General features: G+C 40.5%; 1 protein-coding gene across 6 annotated transcripts in view; it reads left to right on the forward strand.

Annotated features, from left to right (window-relative positions):
- The window catches only part of VAV3 (vav guanine nucleotide exchange factor 3), a 154,945-nt gene that overhangs the window by 24,108 nt on the left and 114,679 nt on the right, over positions 1 to 16,158 (forward strand). For all 6 annotated transcript variants that reach the window (XR_004426799.1, XR_004426800.1, XM_033151475.1 and 3 more), the window contains exon 2: positions 11,896 to 12,012. Coding sequence is in view for 4 of the 6 variants with exons in the window: in XM_033151475.1 (XP_033007366.1) it covers positions 11,896 to 12,012 (117 nt within the window). In the remaining 2 variants the exon portion in view is untranslated. The remainder of the gene's footprint in view (positions 1 to 11,895; positions 12,013 to 16,158) is intronic.

The raw sequence follows: 16,158 nt of genomic DNA on the forward strand, positions 1-16,158 counted from the left end.
ACATTAAAAAGAACTCAACCTGAATCTCATGAACTGCTTGCAGTTGTTGTTGGAACATTGGGCGCTTGATTTATCAGCAAGTAAGACGAAAGTAGAGGATTCTGCTTTGCTAGTGAAGGAGGCAAACTCTTAAGTCAGGAATAAATCGTAATGGAAATACTGACATGAAACTCAAGAGCTACCGTTTACATTTTCAAAAATTGTGCTCATAGTTAGTGGTGGGGCAAAGGTGTAAAGTAAACCACAAAAGTACTGAGATTGAACACCGTGATATGGAAAAAAAAATAGGTACTTTCAGGCTGGGGTTGCAAGTGCAACCTTAAATAATCAAAGGAGAAGCAATTCTGTTTGCTTCCTTCCTCTCTCACTGACATAGGAAACATGTCAGCTGTTCCTCAGTTACTACATTTGATGCAAGAAGGATTGGCAGCTGGTGCAAGGGCAAAGGCGGGGATCAATGAACTATATAACGACAGGCTCCAATCCCTAAAGAATGCCATGAAGTATAGAAAATGTAGATATTTAATACCATGTGTATCCAGTGGCAATTGATTTTTAACTTCCGACTGCTGAAAATTTACAGAGGGACTCTGGTCGTTGGCTTCATTCTATGATAAGAAATTCTGATACTTAAAAAAAGCTTAAAAATTAAGTTTTAATATTGTTGTATGGTTATAAGTGGGTGCTTGCAAACATACCCATTTTAAACTTTGGGAGGTACAGTGTAATGGATTTTTGGTAAAGGATTTGGAAAAGGGTACTTTGGGCACAATTCAAGGTAAATTGATTGTTAGAGATGCTTCAAAATGTAATGGCCCTAGACCAGCTGCATGTATGTGTATGTGTTAGAGGTTATTCATGATTAGTTATTAATTTATATGCTGCTTAATGTGAAAAAAGGCTTTTATGTGATTTGCATGTCAAAAAACCTATGGGCTACATTAACACCGATCAGCTGTTTTGTAGGAGGAATGAAGGAGGCTAAATGTGGGTGGTTGTGCGGGTGTTACTTGAATCTGGGTTGTAAATTGTTTTTGCTGTTAAGCATTTGTGGGAGATAAAACTCCATGAGTAGAAAAGGGCTAATAAAATGTAGTGTCTAGAACCTCAGATACAACAGAATGTTGAAATTAAAGCTAGGAAAAGCTTATGCGGAATAAAGCCTGAATATACTAGACACTTAACAAATAATTTTTGGTACTGGTATAAATGAAGACAGATTTTTACCTTTCTCTGGATCTTGATTTTTTAAAAAAAATATCAACCCTACTGCTTAGTAATAGAATGTAAAATGTACCACTCCCTTCTGGATAAGCAGTCCAGAAATGTTAACGATTCATCTGAATAAGAAAGTGAGAGATTAGGAAGCTTAAACTGGAGTCAGTGGAAGACGTAGCATGAAACATTGTATTTTACCGATGTGCCTCTTGAAGTGCTTTCCAAACTGAAAACACACACACACACACACACACACACACACAATTGGGGAACTGTAATCAATAATTTGACTGCTGTTTCATAAATGCTTTTATGCACAATCACTTGAACGCTTCCAGTGACGCATACCTCTTGTTATATCTGCTACCTCTGCTTGTTGCTTCCCCCCTTTTCCACATTATTTTCTTTTATTGCCGCTGATCACAACTTCATTTTTTATTTGTATTTTTAAAAATTACACCACAGGTGCACTGCTTCATCGGTTTGAACCTATTGACCTTCTAAAGACCTTCTTAAGCAACTGTGCACAGCAGTGAAGTTGTGTGTAGTACATAACTGGAAGTCTCCAAAGCAAACTTCTGAATATCAGTAGATGAAGCCGATAATGTTTAAACTTAGCAAGTCATCTGGACAGGAGTGCCCAGTAAGAGGAGGGTATTTAAATACTGCCCAGTATTTAAGGCATCTCCACCCCGTTTCTCTGTGTCCACCGTTCCTTCTCCCAGAATTGTGGGTTTGTGGTTTTCTTTTCCTAAAACAATGCTGAATTAATGTTGTTTCAGCCATACATGCCCAAGAAACTTGATGTTGTCTTATGTCAGACAAAGGGATGTAAGCTGGTGTTAGTATTCTAAAATCTTCAAGTTTAGTGTTGGCTAAATGGAATTAATGAATAAGCATATGGTATGGTAGTGAAAGTTCACCAAGGTATCTATAACTAGATCTATCTGTCTCAAATTATTTTGAAAGAAGAAGGAAGCAGGCTGCTTGCTCAAAAGTGAAAGATATTAGAATGTGGTGAAGATTGGTTTGATTTCTTGTGTGGTTTTTCTCCAAGTGATGCAACAATGTGCCGGAATAGATGCAGTTCTTTATCCTTGCATAAAAATTAAAGTACCTTATTGCACAGCTAATAATGCAGTCTTCTTGCAGTCTTTTTTTGCCTCCCCCTCCTCTAGGGGGGGGGGCGTTCATGGAGAATTCATGGGTGCATTCATTGTGAATGAAGGCTTCATCAGTGATCTGTGTTTTGTTCATTCAGAACGCTTTCAGCTATCTTTATTGAACATACTGACAATTACTGGTGCTGGCAGAGCAGAACTAATTTAATCTGTTTTGGCTGCTGAAATCAGTTAAGGAGCAGGAATGATTTCTGAGGAAAACTGTTAACTCTGAAAGCAAAATATTTTTTAAGCAGCTCTGTTTATCCCCTTTCTTCTGCAGTGCCGCATGTGCACGCATCTATGAAGAAACAGATTTTGCTTTTTATGTTTTGTTTTTACACTTCCTTTGCTGAAATTGGGCTAGTGAGCACCACAGATTGAGAACTGGGAATTTTCTAGCTCGCACTTTTAGCTACTGTGTTGCACCAACTCTGCCCACATGTTCCTCTGATCAGGGCTCCTGACTGGAAACGATGCGTCTTGCATCTGCTCTTGCCACCACTTGTGGTTGAGTCCTCTAGCCGTTGGCGATCTTTTTATTGTATCTGTTTGCATTCCAGTGTTTGGAGCAATAGCGGTTGTTGCCTGTTTGAGTGAGCGCATTGAATTCAGTGAATGGGGAAAGGGGTAAGGCTTTGATAGGCTGGTGGGGTGACTTTTTGTCATTAGGCAGGCACCCTCACTATATTGATTTAGATGCCTGCTGAAAAGTTCTTTTAATTTCAGCAAGCTTATCCAAACATATAATTTTAGCTTGCTTTCTTTTTTTAAAAAGTAGGTTTTACAGTTTTATTATGTGCGCTGCTTAGAAGGTTTTGTGATTAAGCTGTATATATCTTTCTAAATAATAACAAACATTTGCAGAGATAAATGGGCAAGCTGTGGGTGTTGGGTGCAGCAAATCACAGGACAGAAAGCATGTGTGACTATGGGATGCCAGCCCCCAAATATCTAAGAATGGCATGTTTGTACAACATGTGACCCACCCAGTTGAATGTAGCTTACCAGCCATTTATTGTGGCGTTCTGAAAGTTTGATGATCCCCCCATTTCTTGCAGTCTGAGGGCCAAGCTAGATGGGATGTTAATTGCATGAATGAAATGCATTGTTCTTTTTTCACATTTCAAGGGAAACCTTGATGGGCATCAATGACAGCTTACATTGAAATGCAAATAGGAGCTTGGAGAGGCAATTTTGTGGCAGGGAGAGAGAAAGTTACACTCCTCAGCTGTTGGCCAGCTTTTCAAATCTTCCCATGGCAAAGGGGTAGGTTGTTACTAATAATAAATTATTATTATTAATTAAAATAGTATTACCTGCCCCTACACCAGCAGGTCGCAGGATGGTCTGCAACCATTTAAAAGTCAATATTAAAAATAGTTAAGACAAATTACAACCATAGAAATAGGGTGGGTCTTGAAAACACACATCTCGAGTGTCAAAAGTCAGGGTAAAGAGGTATGTCTTCAGCATTCTCCAAAAGATGTATATTGAAGATGCCAGGTGCACCTCTGTGGGGAGGGAATTCTATAATGCCCTATCCTAGGTCACCACAACCTGAACCTCCAAGTGTGGTAAAACCACCAATAGGCCCCCTTATGCTAATCTTAATTGCACACACACAGCTAACATTGTGCCTAGCTTTGCCTTCAGTCACCCAGTGAAAATGGGTGGCTTGTTGAAGCCAGGTGGTAGGTGACATTTGGTTTGTTGTGTGCAAGCCTGGTGTAATTACATTTGTCAGAGCTGTCCAAGTTCTTGGAGATAAGTCTGTATTCAGTGAAGTCCTTCTGCATGTTGAACACTTTCAACTCATGCAACAGAACTTCTTCTTCCTGTTCTTCCCCCAAATCTACTCTGCAGGGTTGGAAGAACCACCAGAGGGGTAGGGCATGGGGCATGCAGTGGTAAGAGAGGGAGGGGAAGTTCTGTTACATGGGCAGAAGGTGCTTTGATAACACAGTGACTTCATTGGATACAACTCACTGTTTTGTTAAAAGTCCCACTGAAACCAGTACTACTTAGTAGTACTGTATGTATGTATGTATGTATGTATGTATGTATGTATGTATAATTGTAACTCAAATGCATCTTAAGTGTGATTTCTCAAAACTGTGAACAATAGTTTCCTTTTTGACCTCAATATCCATAAATTTTTTGATAGGTAATCTAGCAATAGATGTTGTGTTAGTGCTTCATCTGCCTTCATGGGTTTGTCCTCACAAAGATGGTGACAGTCCACCTGTTCACTGTTTCTGGTATTTTGGCTTTCAAAGTTTTGGTGTGAAAAAGGGCAGCGGTACTGCTGCTCCATGCCTTTTCTTAATGTTCCATCGTCTTGCACAACATTTCACTGGAAATGTGGTTCAGAGGCATTCTTATTGCAGGCAGCTGCAAACTCCTGCCTGTTTAATATCTAATAGCTATTTTATGTGTGTACTTGCTGCACTAGGTTTCTATACATTTCCTGTGTCAATGCACTTTGGGCCGTGCCACACTGAATAAACATCAAATATGTGTCCTCTTCTGTGACCCATGATCAGACATTGTGATTAGGAAAGTTGATGCAAGATTCCTGCAAAGGAATCATGTTATGAGAACTAACAATTTATTTTGCAATGCAAAATGTTTATCGTTCCTACTGCTACTACCGTTAAACAGCAAGGCTGCAATCTTCTGATTTCTCAGTGCAGAGCGAAGTATGGAGTGACTTGAGGTTTAGTGTAGCCTTCTTCCTCTATGCCACACATGGTACATTTTTCTGCTGGGCACCCTGCTTTATTTATTTAGTATACTGCCCCATACAAGCAAGTCTCAGGGCAGTTCAGATATAGCATGCCTAATATTCAGTAACCTCATTTTTCCAGATCCATTCACATAGCTGCACTCCTGTTTCTGCAGAGAGCAGGCCTTTCTGTGCAGTTAATTATCTGACTTCACACAGAATATCTCAGGGAACAGGGGTGGTCAGCCAACATAGCATGGATGTAGATCCCTGCTGGGTCTGTGACCTAGTTATCTATGTCTACTGTACATGGCAACTTGCGCCAAGTAAAGTACATCACCTTTTAAATTCAGACCTGTAAGCATGTTGAGTTGGCATCTGAAGAACTGATTGTCTACAGAAAGAGGGATATGTTAGAATCATCTTCACAAATATGTGGCCCTTTGGGGGTTGTTTCTCTGATGAGTGATTAAAATTATTTTGAAACTGCCCCTTTTCCTCTCACCCTCCCCAGTCTTCTTCCATCTCTTCTGTTAATGTACCAGTATATTCTCAATTACATTAGAACAGCAGTGGGGAACCTGAAGTCCTCCAAATGCTGATGGACTCCAAATCCTATCAGCCCCAGCCAGCATGGGAGCTGGAGTCCAGCAACATTGAGCCATAGGACCCCCACACCTGTTGGTTGTTGACTGTCATGGAATGCCTAGAGGCACCCTAGCTAGGAAACTAGAGAAGAACTTTCAGTCCAACAAGAACAGGACAGGCACAGGAAATTTCCAGATGCAACTAAGTATGGTGCCATATAATGACATTATTCACACAATGACAATAGGTGAGATGTTTTTAGTCATTATTCCCAAGGTTTTTGGCATTATTCCTGTAATAACAGCCTAAGAACCAAAAAAAGCAATACTGAATCCTCCTCTTGACTGGGAAAAGGGGAGGGAACTAGTCAGATGCTTCACTTCAGGGCTCGTGCGTGTAACCCTAAACTACGGTTTAATGTTATGTGTGAATTGGATCTCTGTGTCTAGGGGGAATCTCCTGAAAAGCTCTCAGCTATACTGGAGGACTAGGCTGCTGTTTTAACTTGCAGGTATTTAATATCGTTTAAACTGTGTTTTCCATGACATTTAAATGTAAGATTGGTGTCTGGGGAGAAAACCTTTAGAACATAGGCTACAATCCTAAGCACATTTGTTAGAAAGTGAGTCACACTAAATTCCCACAGAATTAAGATGTACTTCCTTCTGAGTAAACATGCTGAGGATTTTGTTGTTAGTTTACTTTGTGCTTTGTTTAAGGAACTTGGGATGACCTACATGGAATTCTTCCAGTTTTATACTCAGAACATCTGACAAAAGTAGATTTGTCTGAGAATGGCTGGTTCAAAGCCAGCCAGTGAACTTCCTGTGGGGTGGGGATATTTGAACGTGGATCTCTTCGCTCTTAGGTCAGTAACCTGTCTACCTACGCTACATTGCCATCTATTTATTTTTCACTCCTGGAGAATGTCATGCATTCCTGGATGTACATACGGTTTGATACTGGGGATTATGCAGTAAGAGCTATGCAGCTGAGAGCTTAAGTAGAAACTAGGTGCCTGTTTGTTAACAAATATATTTCTGGACCTCAGAAAAATAATCCCCCAACTAGTTGCTGTGGATCGATTTTGTACTATGTTGAGTAAGTTCTTGGTAAATGTGGAATGTTTCTTCAAGTGGACTTGTCAAAAAATATGGGTTAAATCAGTATGGTTTAAAGGGGCAGGGGGTTAATACCATTTTGCAGGTTGCTTTCCAGGGGCCATATTTTGTTGGTGGCGGCCAAAGGCCAAAAATAGGTATAAGAACAGTGTGGCTCTTCCCTTTCTACAGTAGGCTACATTCTAGGCATTCAACAGCCAGAGCTTTCTACACCTTCAACCCCCATCTCTCCATCTCTCCAAGTAAGTAAGCAAGCATTCAGGGTAGGGTACTCGTGGAGGTTGTGGAACAGGCCTGGTGAGAACACCAGAGGCTAGATTGTGAGACCTGAAAGGACCCTTTCAATCCTGAGGCCCCCATAGCTGCTCTTGATGCCTGGACAACCAGAGCCCATCCAGGCCAATACAGTTGGCATGCTTGGCAGAACAGCACAATTTTCCCCTTTATCATCCACTGCAATCCAAAACAGTATTTGTGTGAAAGTTGCCTTGGGGCATAGAGCAGGCATAGGCAAACTCGGTCCTCCAGATGTTTTGGGACTACAACTCCCACCATCCCTAGCTAACAGGACCAGTGGTCAGGGATGATGGGAGTTGTAGTCCCAAAACATCTGGAGGGCCTAGTTTGCCTATGCCTGGCATAGAGGGTGATACCAGCTGTCAAGAAGTCATATTGTTACTCTGGCTTTTGACAGTAGAGATGCATATTTTTAGGTCCCACCTCTTTTTAAATATTATGTTTTAATGTTGTAAACTGCCCCAAGACCTTTGGGTGAAGGGCAGGCAATTATTAATAAGAATACAGTGGTACCTCAGGTTACATACGCTTCAGGTTACATACGCTTCAGGTTACATACTCTGCTAACCCAGAAATAACGCTTTAGGTTAAGAACTTTGCTTCAGGATAAGAACAGAAATCGTGCTCTGGCGGCGCAGCGGCAGCGGGAGGTCCCATTAGCTAAAGTGGTGCTTCAGGTTAAGAACAGTTTCAGGTTAAGAACGGAGCTCCGGAACGAGTTAAGTACGTAACCAGAGGTACCACTGTAATCATAGTCATAATACCACAAGGCTTAACATTTCTTCTTTTTTGTTAAGGCAATGAAACAAATCATTGTTAAAAGAACCCCGAAGAAGGCATTATAACTTCTACTATAAATGTATACATGCATCCAAAGATCCTTTTGATTCTTGCTTTCCCAAACTGCTTTCGTAAATAATAATGTTAATAAAAATTATTGGCCAGCCTTCATCAGCAAGTCCCAGGGTTCCGACAATTTAAAACCCAATTTAAAAACAGCTAAAACCAATTTCAGTAATGGAAGTTGAGTGGTTCCTAAAAATCACACATCTCAAGTATCAAAGGGGTACTGTCTTCAGCATTTGCCAAAAGTTGTAAGGTGAAGATTCCAGACACATCTCGGGGGGGGGGGGATATGACGTAATTCAGCACATTTAAGCACTTTTATTTAAGCCCCACTGATTTCATAGTTGCACTTGTGTTTACCTTTTGCACGTGCTTAAGTATGTTGGATCATGCATTTTACCCAGGTTACTCAGCACATTTCCTAGACTAGGAAATAAAATAGCTTTAAATTAAAATTATAATGATGAACCCAATAAATGTGCTTTGATAGTTCTGCAAAACCTGCTGCTTGGTGCATGGTGTCTCACCCTGATATTCTGCCTAGGTCAGACCATACCTGGAATACTGTGCCCAATTCTGGGCACTACAATTTAAGAAGGATGTTGACAAGCTGGAGCGTGTGCAGAGGAGGCAACCAAGATGAATTGATAGCTTCAAGTTACAAGAAATGAGATTCTGACTAAACATATGGAAAAACCTTCCAACAGTAAGAGCTGTTTGACAGTGGAACAGTCTCCCTCAGGAGGTTGTGGACTCTCCTTCCTTGGTTTTTAAGCAGAGTTGGATGGCTATCTGTCTTGGATGCTTTAGCTGAGATTCCTGCACTTCAGGGGGTTAGGCTAGATGACCCTTTAGATCTCTTCCAACTCTATGATTCTATGATAAATAGCAAGGCCTGTGTTGGCTGCTTTATTTACCCCCCCCCCAAGTGCAGGGTTTTGTTTGAAAGTGATATAATTCTGCATACAGGTTCATTTGTCCAATGGATATGTCAGGAGGTGGTTTATCAATTTGTTTTTCTCTTTGGTCCTCAACAAATGATAAAAAATATAAAGGGTGCAAAGTTATCTTTATTTAAAAGTGCAGTATTCACAGCACATCTGGTCTGTTAATCAGGCTAGGTTAACTGTTAAGAGAGACACCTTTTAATCTGTTCGAAAGATAAAATGGTTGACTATTGAGCCATTAAAAACTGAAACCAAATACGCTAAGTGTGCTTTCAGGCAACAGGGTGATTTCATCCTATTGTCAAGAGGCTTGTTACTTTAAAGGAATTACTTTTGTGCATGGTAACTAAAGATGTGCCCCTCTTTCCGATGGAAGAAAGATTGACGAATGGTGACAAATGGTTGGTTTCATGCTCCCGAAGGCAGTCTTAAGAGACGTGCCGTGTCATTTCATAGTGTCTCCTGAATGTTGGATGTTACAGAGAACAGCTAAATTCAACATCATACCCTGTAATTTCCCATTTAATTTCCCATACAAACTTAAAACATAAAATTAGCTTCATATGCAGAATTAAAGACTGCAGTTAAAAGGAATTCTGCCATAGGATACTGTGGAAAAAGTACGCAAATATGCCCACAAAGGTTACAAGCCCATAATTTTTGCTTATTGTCATCCCTCTGCTCCTCCCCATCACCACATAGTTATTTCCATCATATTGATGGGCTGAAAGGAGGCTGCAGGGAAAGGAGATGAAAACAACAACGAAGAAGAGCCAGAACTCTTCCAGTTTACTAGAATGTCCCTGGATAATTTTCTTAATGGTTACAGCCTAGTAGGGTTGGGTGCATTTAAAAGTGAACCCACCTATTTCACACTTTCTAAAACAATACACATGATGAAGCACAACCATCCTTAGAAATTAACTCTTCTCCGAATTTTGCAATGCAGCTCTCTTTGGCACAAGCAATGTGCATGGAAATACATATACTAGGGTAGAGAGCACATAATAAGAATATGTTAGTGAACATAACCTGCAAAAAATGCCAAATATTAGGGTTTGGATTCGCAAAAATGTGTATATTAGGGAAAATTGCATACAAAATGTGTATCTTAGGAGAACTTTGCACTGTCATGCTGATGAATTTTCATGAGGACTTAAAAAAAAGATTGTAAACTGATGTGGAAGTGTAGACAACTGAACATAAGAATGGAAAAAATGAGAAACCAAAATGGATAAGATTCACCCATCCCTACTGTTGAATAACTAATTTGCAAGCCTAAGGGTTGTATTCAGTAAAGTTTTACTCAGAGTAAGACCCACTGATATTACTCAGCATGATTACATCAGGGCCATTGATTTCAATAGGTCTACCCTTACTTACTTCACTTGGGCTGTTGGCAGGAGTTCTAAGTATTCCTTTTGTGGGGAGTGATGTTGGTCAGTCACATGAATAATGGTGCAAATTTTCCTATGTCATGTCCTTCCTGAATCAATGCCTCATGCGCTCACTTCCAGTTCAGAAAAAAAAACTGGGGGTGAGGAAACCGAGAAGGTCTGACCCAGATGTACTGTTACCGCGTAGGAGGCAGGAAACACAGCTGAAAGGTGCTTTGCCAATTCTTCATAATTTCTGTAGCTATTGGAAATATCCATTATTTGGAGCAGTAGCTTTGCTCAAAGCAAACCAGGTGTCTTTGATTCACTTCTGAGGGGAGAAAATAGTACTAAAATGCATATTTTCCACATTAACCGTTGTGTACTAGTTTATTACTTCTACATAACTTACTGTAAACTCATAATTGCATAATTCTCAGGGGTGTTATTACAGTACATTCCGCTTATGCAATATGCATTTGTGGTGGTTTTTAAACTGTAAGTACAGTGCATGTATTTACAGAATCTGTTTAACTAGGGTTCTAATTAACTGTTTTGGTGTGTCTGTGTCTGTACACAATCACAAAGTGCTTGTTTTCATATGTTGTATAATTAATTCTACTGTGGCAACGCCTTGTAAAATGCCAGAAGCGTTTTGGCTTGCTTACAGCTGTAAGACTTCTAGAGTTTAAAAAATGTTGTTCCTTAAAATCACCTTAAATAGGTTAACTGCATCCTGATCATTGTGCCAAGAATGTCAACAGGGTTCAAGGCAAGAGGGCCAGCCTCAGGTGGCAAATTTTAACTTACTACTTGAGGGCAGCAAACAAAATAGTCAGGCTAGTTTTATTATATTTCTACTACCAAGGATGAGTTACTTCAATATTCTGTTTCAGGCATCAGATTGCCTTGTGCCATCTCTGTACTGCACTTTTCATGGTATATACTTCCTGCTGGTGGCTGTTTAAACCGGGACTAAAGGAACTAAACAGTAGTCCTTCAATTCAAAAGAATATCTAGAATCCACAGAGCTATGAAACTAGTTTTATGAAGCCAATGAGTTTTTGTGACTTTCCTCCTCTCTTTTCAAAACAAAACAAATAATAAAAAACAATAAAAAATCCTTCCAGTAGCACCTTAGAGACCAACTAAGTTTGTTCTTGGTATGAGCTTTCGTGTGCATGCACACTTCTTCAGATGCACACGAAAGCTCATACCAAGAACAAACTTAGTTGGTCTCTAAGGTGCTACTGGAAGGATTTTTTATTATTTTTTATTTTGTTTTGACTATGGCAGACCAACACGGCTACCTACCTGTAACTCCTCTCTTTTGAAACAGTAGCCTGCCCTCCTATGAGAAACTGCTCTTGAAATTGAGGGAATTTCAAAGGCAGTTTTTCATATAACACAATGGATAAGGGAGAAGCTCAGTTTTTGTTTATTTGTTTGACAAAATTTAGATGCCATGTGATTGCAAAAACAACAACCAATTATTCCACTATCCTTGTACAAGCCCCTTATGAAGGCTATATACCCACTGATAAACTGTAATTGTATTGTACTTGTAGATAATTTCGTGACAAACATAAGAGTGTTCTCTTTTTATTTCTTTAGTTTCTCTGTTTGAAGAATATAAGAACATTCCTTTTGGCTTGCTGTGAGACATTTGGGATGAAGAAAAGTGAACTTTTCGAAGCATTTGACCTGTTTGATGTCCGTGATTTTGGAAAGGTATTTACAATTTTACTCTCATCCAATTCTGTGTATATTTAAAATCAGTGCATAATTCAATTAGCATCTTACGCTGTTGGATAGTCTAGATGAAAATACGTGTTCGTTTTTTACTGGGAAAATGTCACCATGTATGGATCACACGGTGATTGTGCAATTGCAGGAAATTAGTAAATTAAAATTTCCCCATCTTTACATTTCCCTTGGTTGTGGTTTGATTTCTCCACATGGGGGCATGTTGATAAGGAAAATTAAGGGTGAATTTATACATGCTTACATTGAAGCAAGACAAAAAATATACTGATGTTTGGCATGCCTTTATGTTCTTTTTATCATTACCTATGGGCAAAACAATACAGCTGCCCCAATTTGACATCTCCCTTCATGTGCATGAAACTGAATGAGGGCAAGTACCTCACCTTGAAAGACCCCGGTTCTCTTGAGTTTCCAGTGCTCCTTCAAAAGAAGGAATCCATATACCCATAACATCACCAGAACTTGTTCAAAGATGAGCAAAACTTTCTAAGGACTGTACCAAGTGCCTACTGCAAAGCAGTAATAATGATTTGGGCATGTGTAGGGGTGGTACCTCTGGTGGGTTACATTTCTGGGGTGGTTTGCCCAATTTGGTTGCCATCCTGCACTCAGCTCTCATCTGTGACTCCTAGAAGCTGTCAGCCTGCAGTAGCGGCCACACCTTGAGAAATGACTGTCTGCCGGCTAAACAAGGTGAGGGTAGCCGGTGGGTCTCAAATCCTCAGTGAGTTAGGGACTTCACCTGCATGCAAAGGCAGGCTCCAGCAGATTTAGCGGACAAGATCAATAGTAGGTTCAACAGTCAAGGTGGTTATTGCATGTGCTGCAGAGGAAAATGAGGGGCAGTTGGGGCTCATTCACCTGGAAAGGTAGCCCATCTAGGAGAAGGAAAACTCTGATCCTCAATCTCCTCTGCCTTGTGGCTATACTCATTAGTGAGAAAGACTTCAGGAGTAAATCACAAGGAAAAAGCCATACCTGCTACCTTGTGGGACATCTTTGGGAGAAGAAAAGGCTAAGGAGTAAACCCTATACAAATCCATAGCTGTGTCCCTAAGGTGGTTGGGTGGCATCTTGTATGCCTCCTTCTGCTCTGCTCTGCTTTGGATCACATCAGTGAGGCTGAGATGGGGGCGATCTTGTCATTGAGGCTGCCCAGGACCTCCATACATACTGCCCAGGCTTTTGCCCTGGAGAGGTCAGTTCAGTGCTGCTAATGCAGCAAAAACAACATGGGAGGCAGCAGTTATGTCTGCAGAACCGGCGTTGTGATTCTCCAGCAGTTTGACTTTGCCCCCGGGGGCGCACTCCATTGTCCCTTGAGACAAACGGATGCCAACAACAAGTGTTTGTTTGTAGGTTGGTGTTGCATTCATTGTGGATACACTAGCCACTGGTGCAGCATTTTCAGCTGAATCCATCTTTTTAAACTTGCCTGTTGTCATCTGCAGCCTATTTATCATCTTTCAAAGAAGCTTCTTAGTAATTACATCTGTTTGCTTTGAACAAAGGCCATAGGATAAGAATGTAATACCAACTGAACCTTGAATAATAACATTTTTAATACACAATATTAGATTAATGTTGTTAGATTAACAGTGACTGCTGATCTAATTTTACAGGCAGCCACTGCTAAATTTGTCACACCTTTATAAACATCAAAGCCTGGAACACCACACTTTGCATATTTGTCATTTGCACAATACAGAACTGTGTTCTAGATAGATTTCATTTTTAAGGGGGGGGGGGAAAGCCTGAACTCTCTAATTGACTTTAAAAATTAGCAGGGAAAGCATTACAATGCTACCCTATTTCTCCAGTTACAGCAACAGAAAGGTGAAGGAGTTGTATTGCTGTTGCCAATGAGATAATTTGGTACAAATGTGATTTATTTTCTGGACAGTCACCAGAAAGTGTCCCTTCACTTGCCAAATGCTGTGTTCATTTACTGTGCTGTAGTCTGCTTTGCACTGCTTTCTGATGTGTTGGTAAATAAATTGTAGTTGATTTTTCTCCCTTAATTTAAACTCACAGTGCATCTGGCTGTGCTTGTTATGGAACAAATGAAACCTGCAGTTTTTATTTTTTATTTTTGCAGTGTATCCCTTCTCATAAAAAGTGTTCCCATTTGGGGTTTAAGCCAGCCATTCTCAATCTGGTTTGTTTATTTATGTAACTCCTTAGACTTGCTTTTGAAACAGTGTTTAAAATTCTTTTCGGAAGCCTTCCTTGCCTGGGACTGATATCTGCAACTCCAGTGCATTCAGTAATATTTACTCTCTGGCTAGGCACATGCTGTTGGAGAATGGAAGGGAAGCAGTGTGTCCTAATGTATCTGTGAAGTATTACTAAATGTCAAAGGAGGCATTTCCCCCAAACCTCCTGATTAAGAAAAAATGGGGGGGGGGGATGATTAAACAAGGACAAGGATTGGGATATGGGGTCTGAATTTGGTAAATAGGGGTGTTAGAAAGTAGCACATCCATGCAAAACACACCCATATTTCCCTGTCCTGCGTAAAATGGACAATTTGCTTTTCTTTTTTTCTGTCTGTTTCAAGGAAAGCTGTTAGCAGCTTTTTTTGTAATGGGGGAACTCACATGTGGTAAATAGTAGCAGTAGCATTATATGATTCTGTGAAGTGCCATTCCCAGCTCACCCATAAATCCTAGTAGCAGATGGCAGGAGCAACTTGTATTGTCCTCTTAACATTCCATATTGAGACACACGTGTGTGTGTGTGTGTGTGTGTGTGTGTGTGTGTTGTTAAAAAGAAGCAGCTGGAACTTATTTTTTTTTTTGTAACTTATTTGTACCTAAGGATTTGAGTTTAATGACACAACCAGTGCACTTTCCAACTATTTGTAAGAATTTTGTGTGTGTGTGTGTGGCCACATTTTACTCACAGGCTTTGTGGGGGAAAATGCAGGGCTTGATACGAGCTGTTGGTTCTGTTTCGAGAAGGCACTGTGTTTGTGCAAAAGCAAATGCCGAATAAGTGGGGGGGAAAATATTGGTAGCCTACAGAGATTTGTAAAATGATGTATCTGGCTGCGTATGACTCCCTTGCCTTATTAAGATATGCATCTTTCTTCTCTCTGCAGTTAATTTTTATTTTAGCTATTTCAGTATCTTATAGCCGAAGTCTTGTGGCACCTTAAAGAATGACATACTTATTATGGAATAAGTTTTAGTGGACTAGAGAACACTTTAGTCTGTTCGCAGTTGTCTGTGTTTGGACATGCTGGCTTGCATGGCACACCAAGCCAAACCTTGGATTACTGTAGTGTGGCATAGCAGCAAAAAAGGACCAGACGAGAGCAAAATTGCTGTGAGCTCATCTCAGTGAGCCTGCAGATTCATGTGGCTTCATTAAGCCAAGGTTTGGCTTAGCATGTTGTACAAACAAAGCCAGAGCCAACAGGGATATGACATCAGGCGTAGGGTCCAGGCTATCCTGCTACTTCCCTTCATAGATCCTGCTCACATAAATAACAAAAGCAGCAGTGACATCTTTCAAATATTTATCTCTACGAGAGCCAGTGTGGTGTAGTGGTTAAGAGCGGTAGTCTCGTAATCTGGGGAACCAGGTTCGCGTCTCCACTCCTCCACATGCAGCTGCTGGGTGACCTTGGGCTAGTCACACTTCTTTGAAGTCTCTCAGCCCCACTCACCTCACAGAGTGTTTGTTGTGGGGGAGGAAGGGAAAGGAGAATGTTAGCCGCTTTGAGACTCCTTCCGGTAGTGATAAAGCGGGATATCAAATCCAAACTCTTCTTCTTCTTCTTCTAATGATACTTTTAACACTCATACTTTGTTGAAGGGGAAACCCATTTGTTTAGAAGTGAATATTATTTGAAGCATTTTACAAATGCTTGGACTCTGTTAACTTTTGCACAACGTTAGTCATAGCTGCCTCCTGCCCTGGAGGATTTGTGATCGGTTGTGTTGGTTTGTTGATCATGAAGGAAAGATCCCCCCCCCCTCAAAATGCTGCCAAGGCAAAGTCTTTATTTGGGATTCTGTACCGGAGAGTCACTTTTCATTTGCTTGACTGTTTTCTTTCCTTATGAGTTGGCATACGGACATAATTCAGGTTGTGCTAGATTAA

Source organism: Lacerta agilis, chromosome 6, assembly GCF_009819535.1.
Source record: "Lacerta agilis isolate rLacAgi1 chromosome 6, rLacAgi1.pri, whole genome shotgun sequence".
Lineage (NCBI taxonomy): Eukaryota > Metazoa > Chordata > Lepidosauria > Squamata > Lacertidae > Lacerta > Lacerta agilis.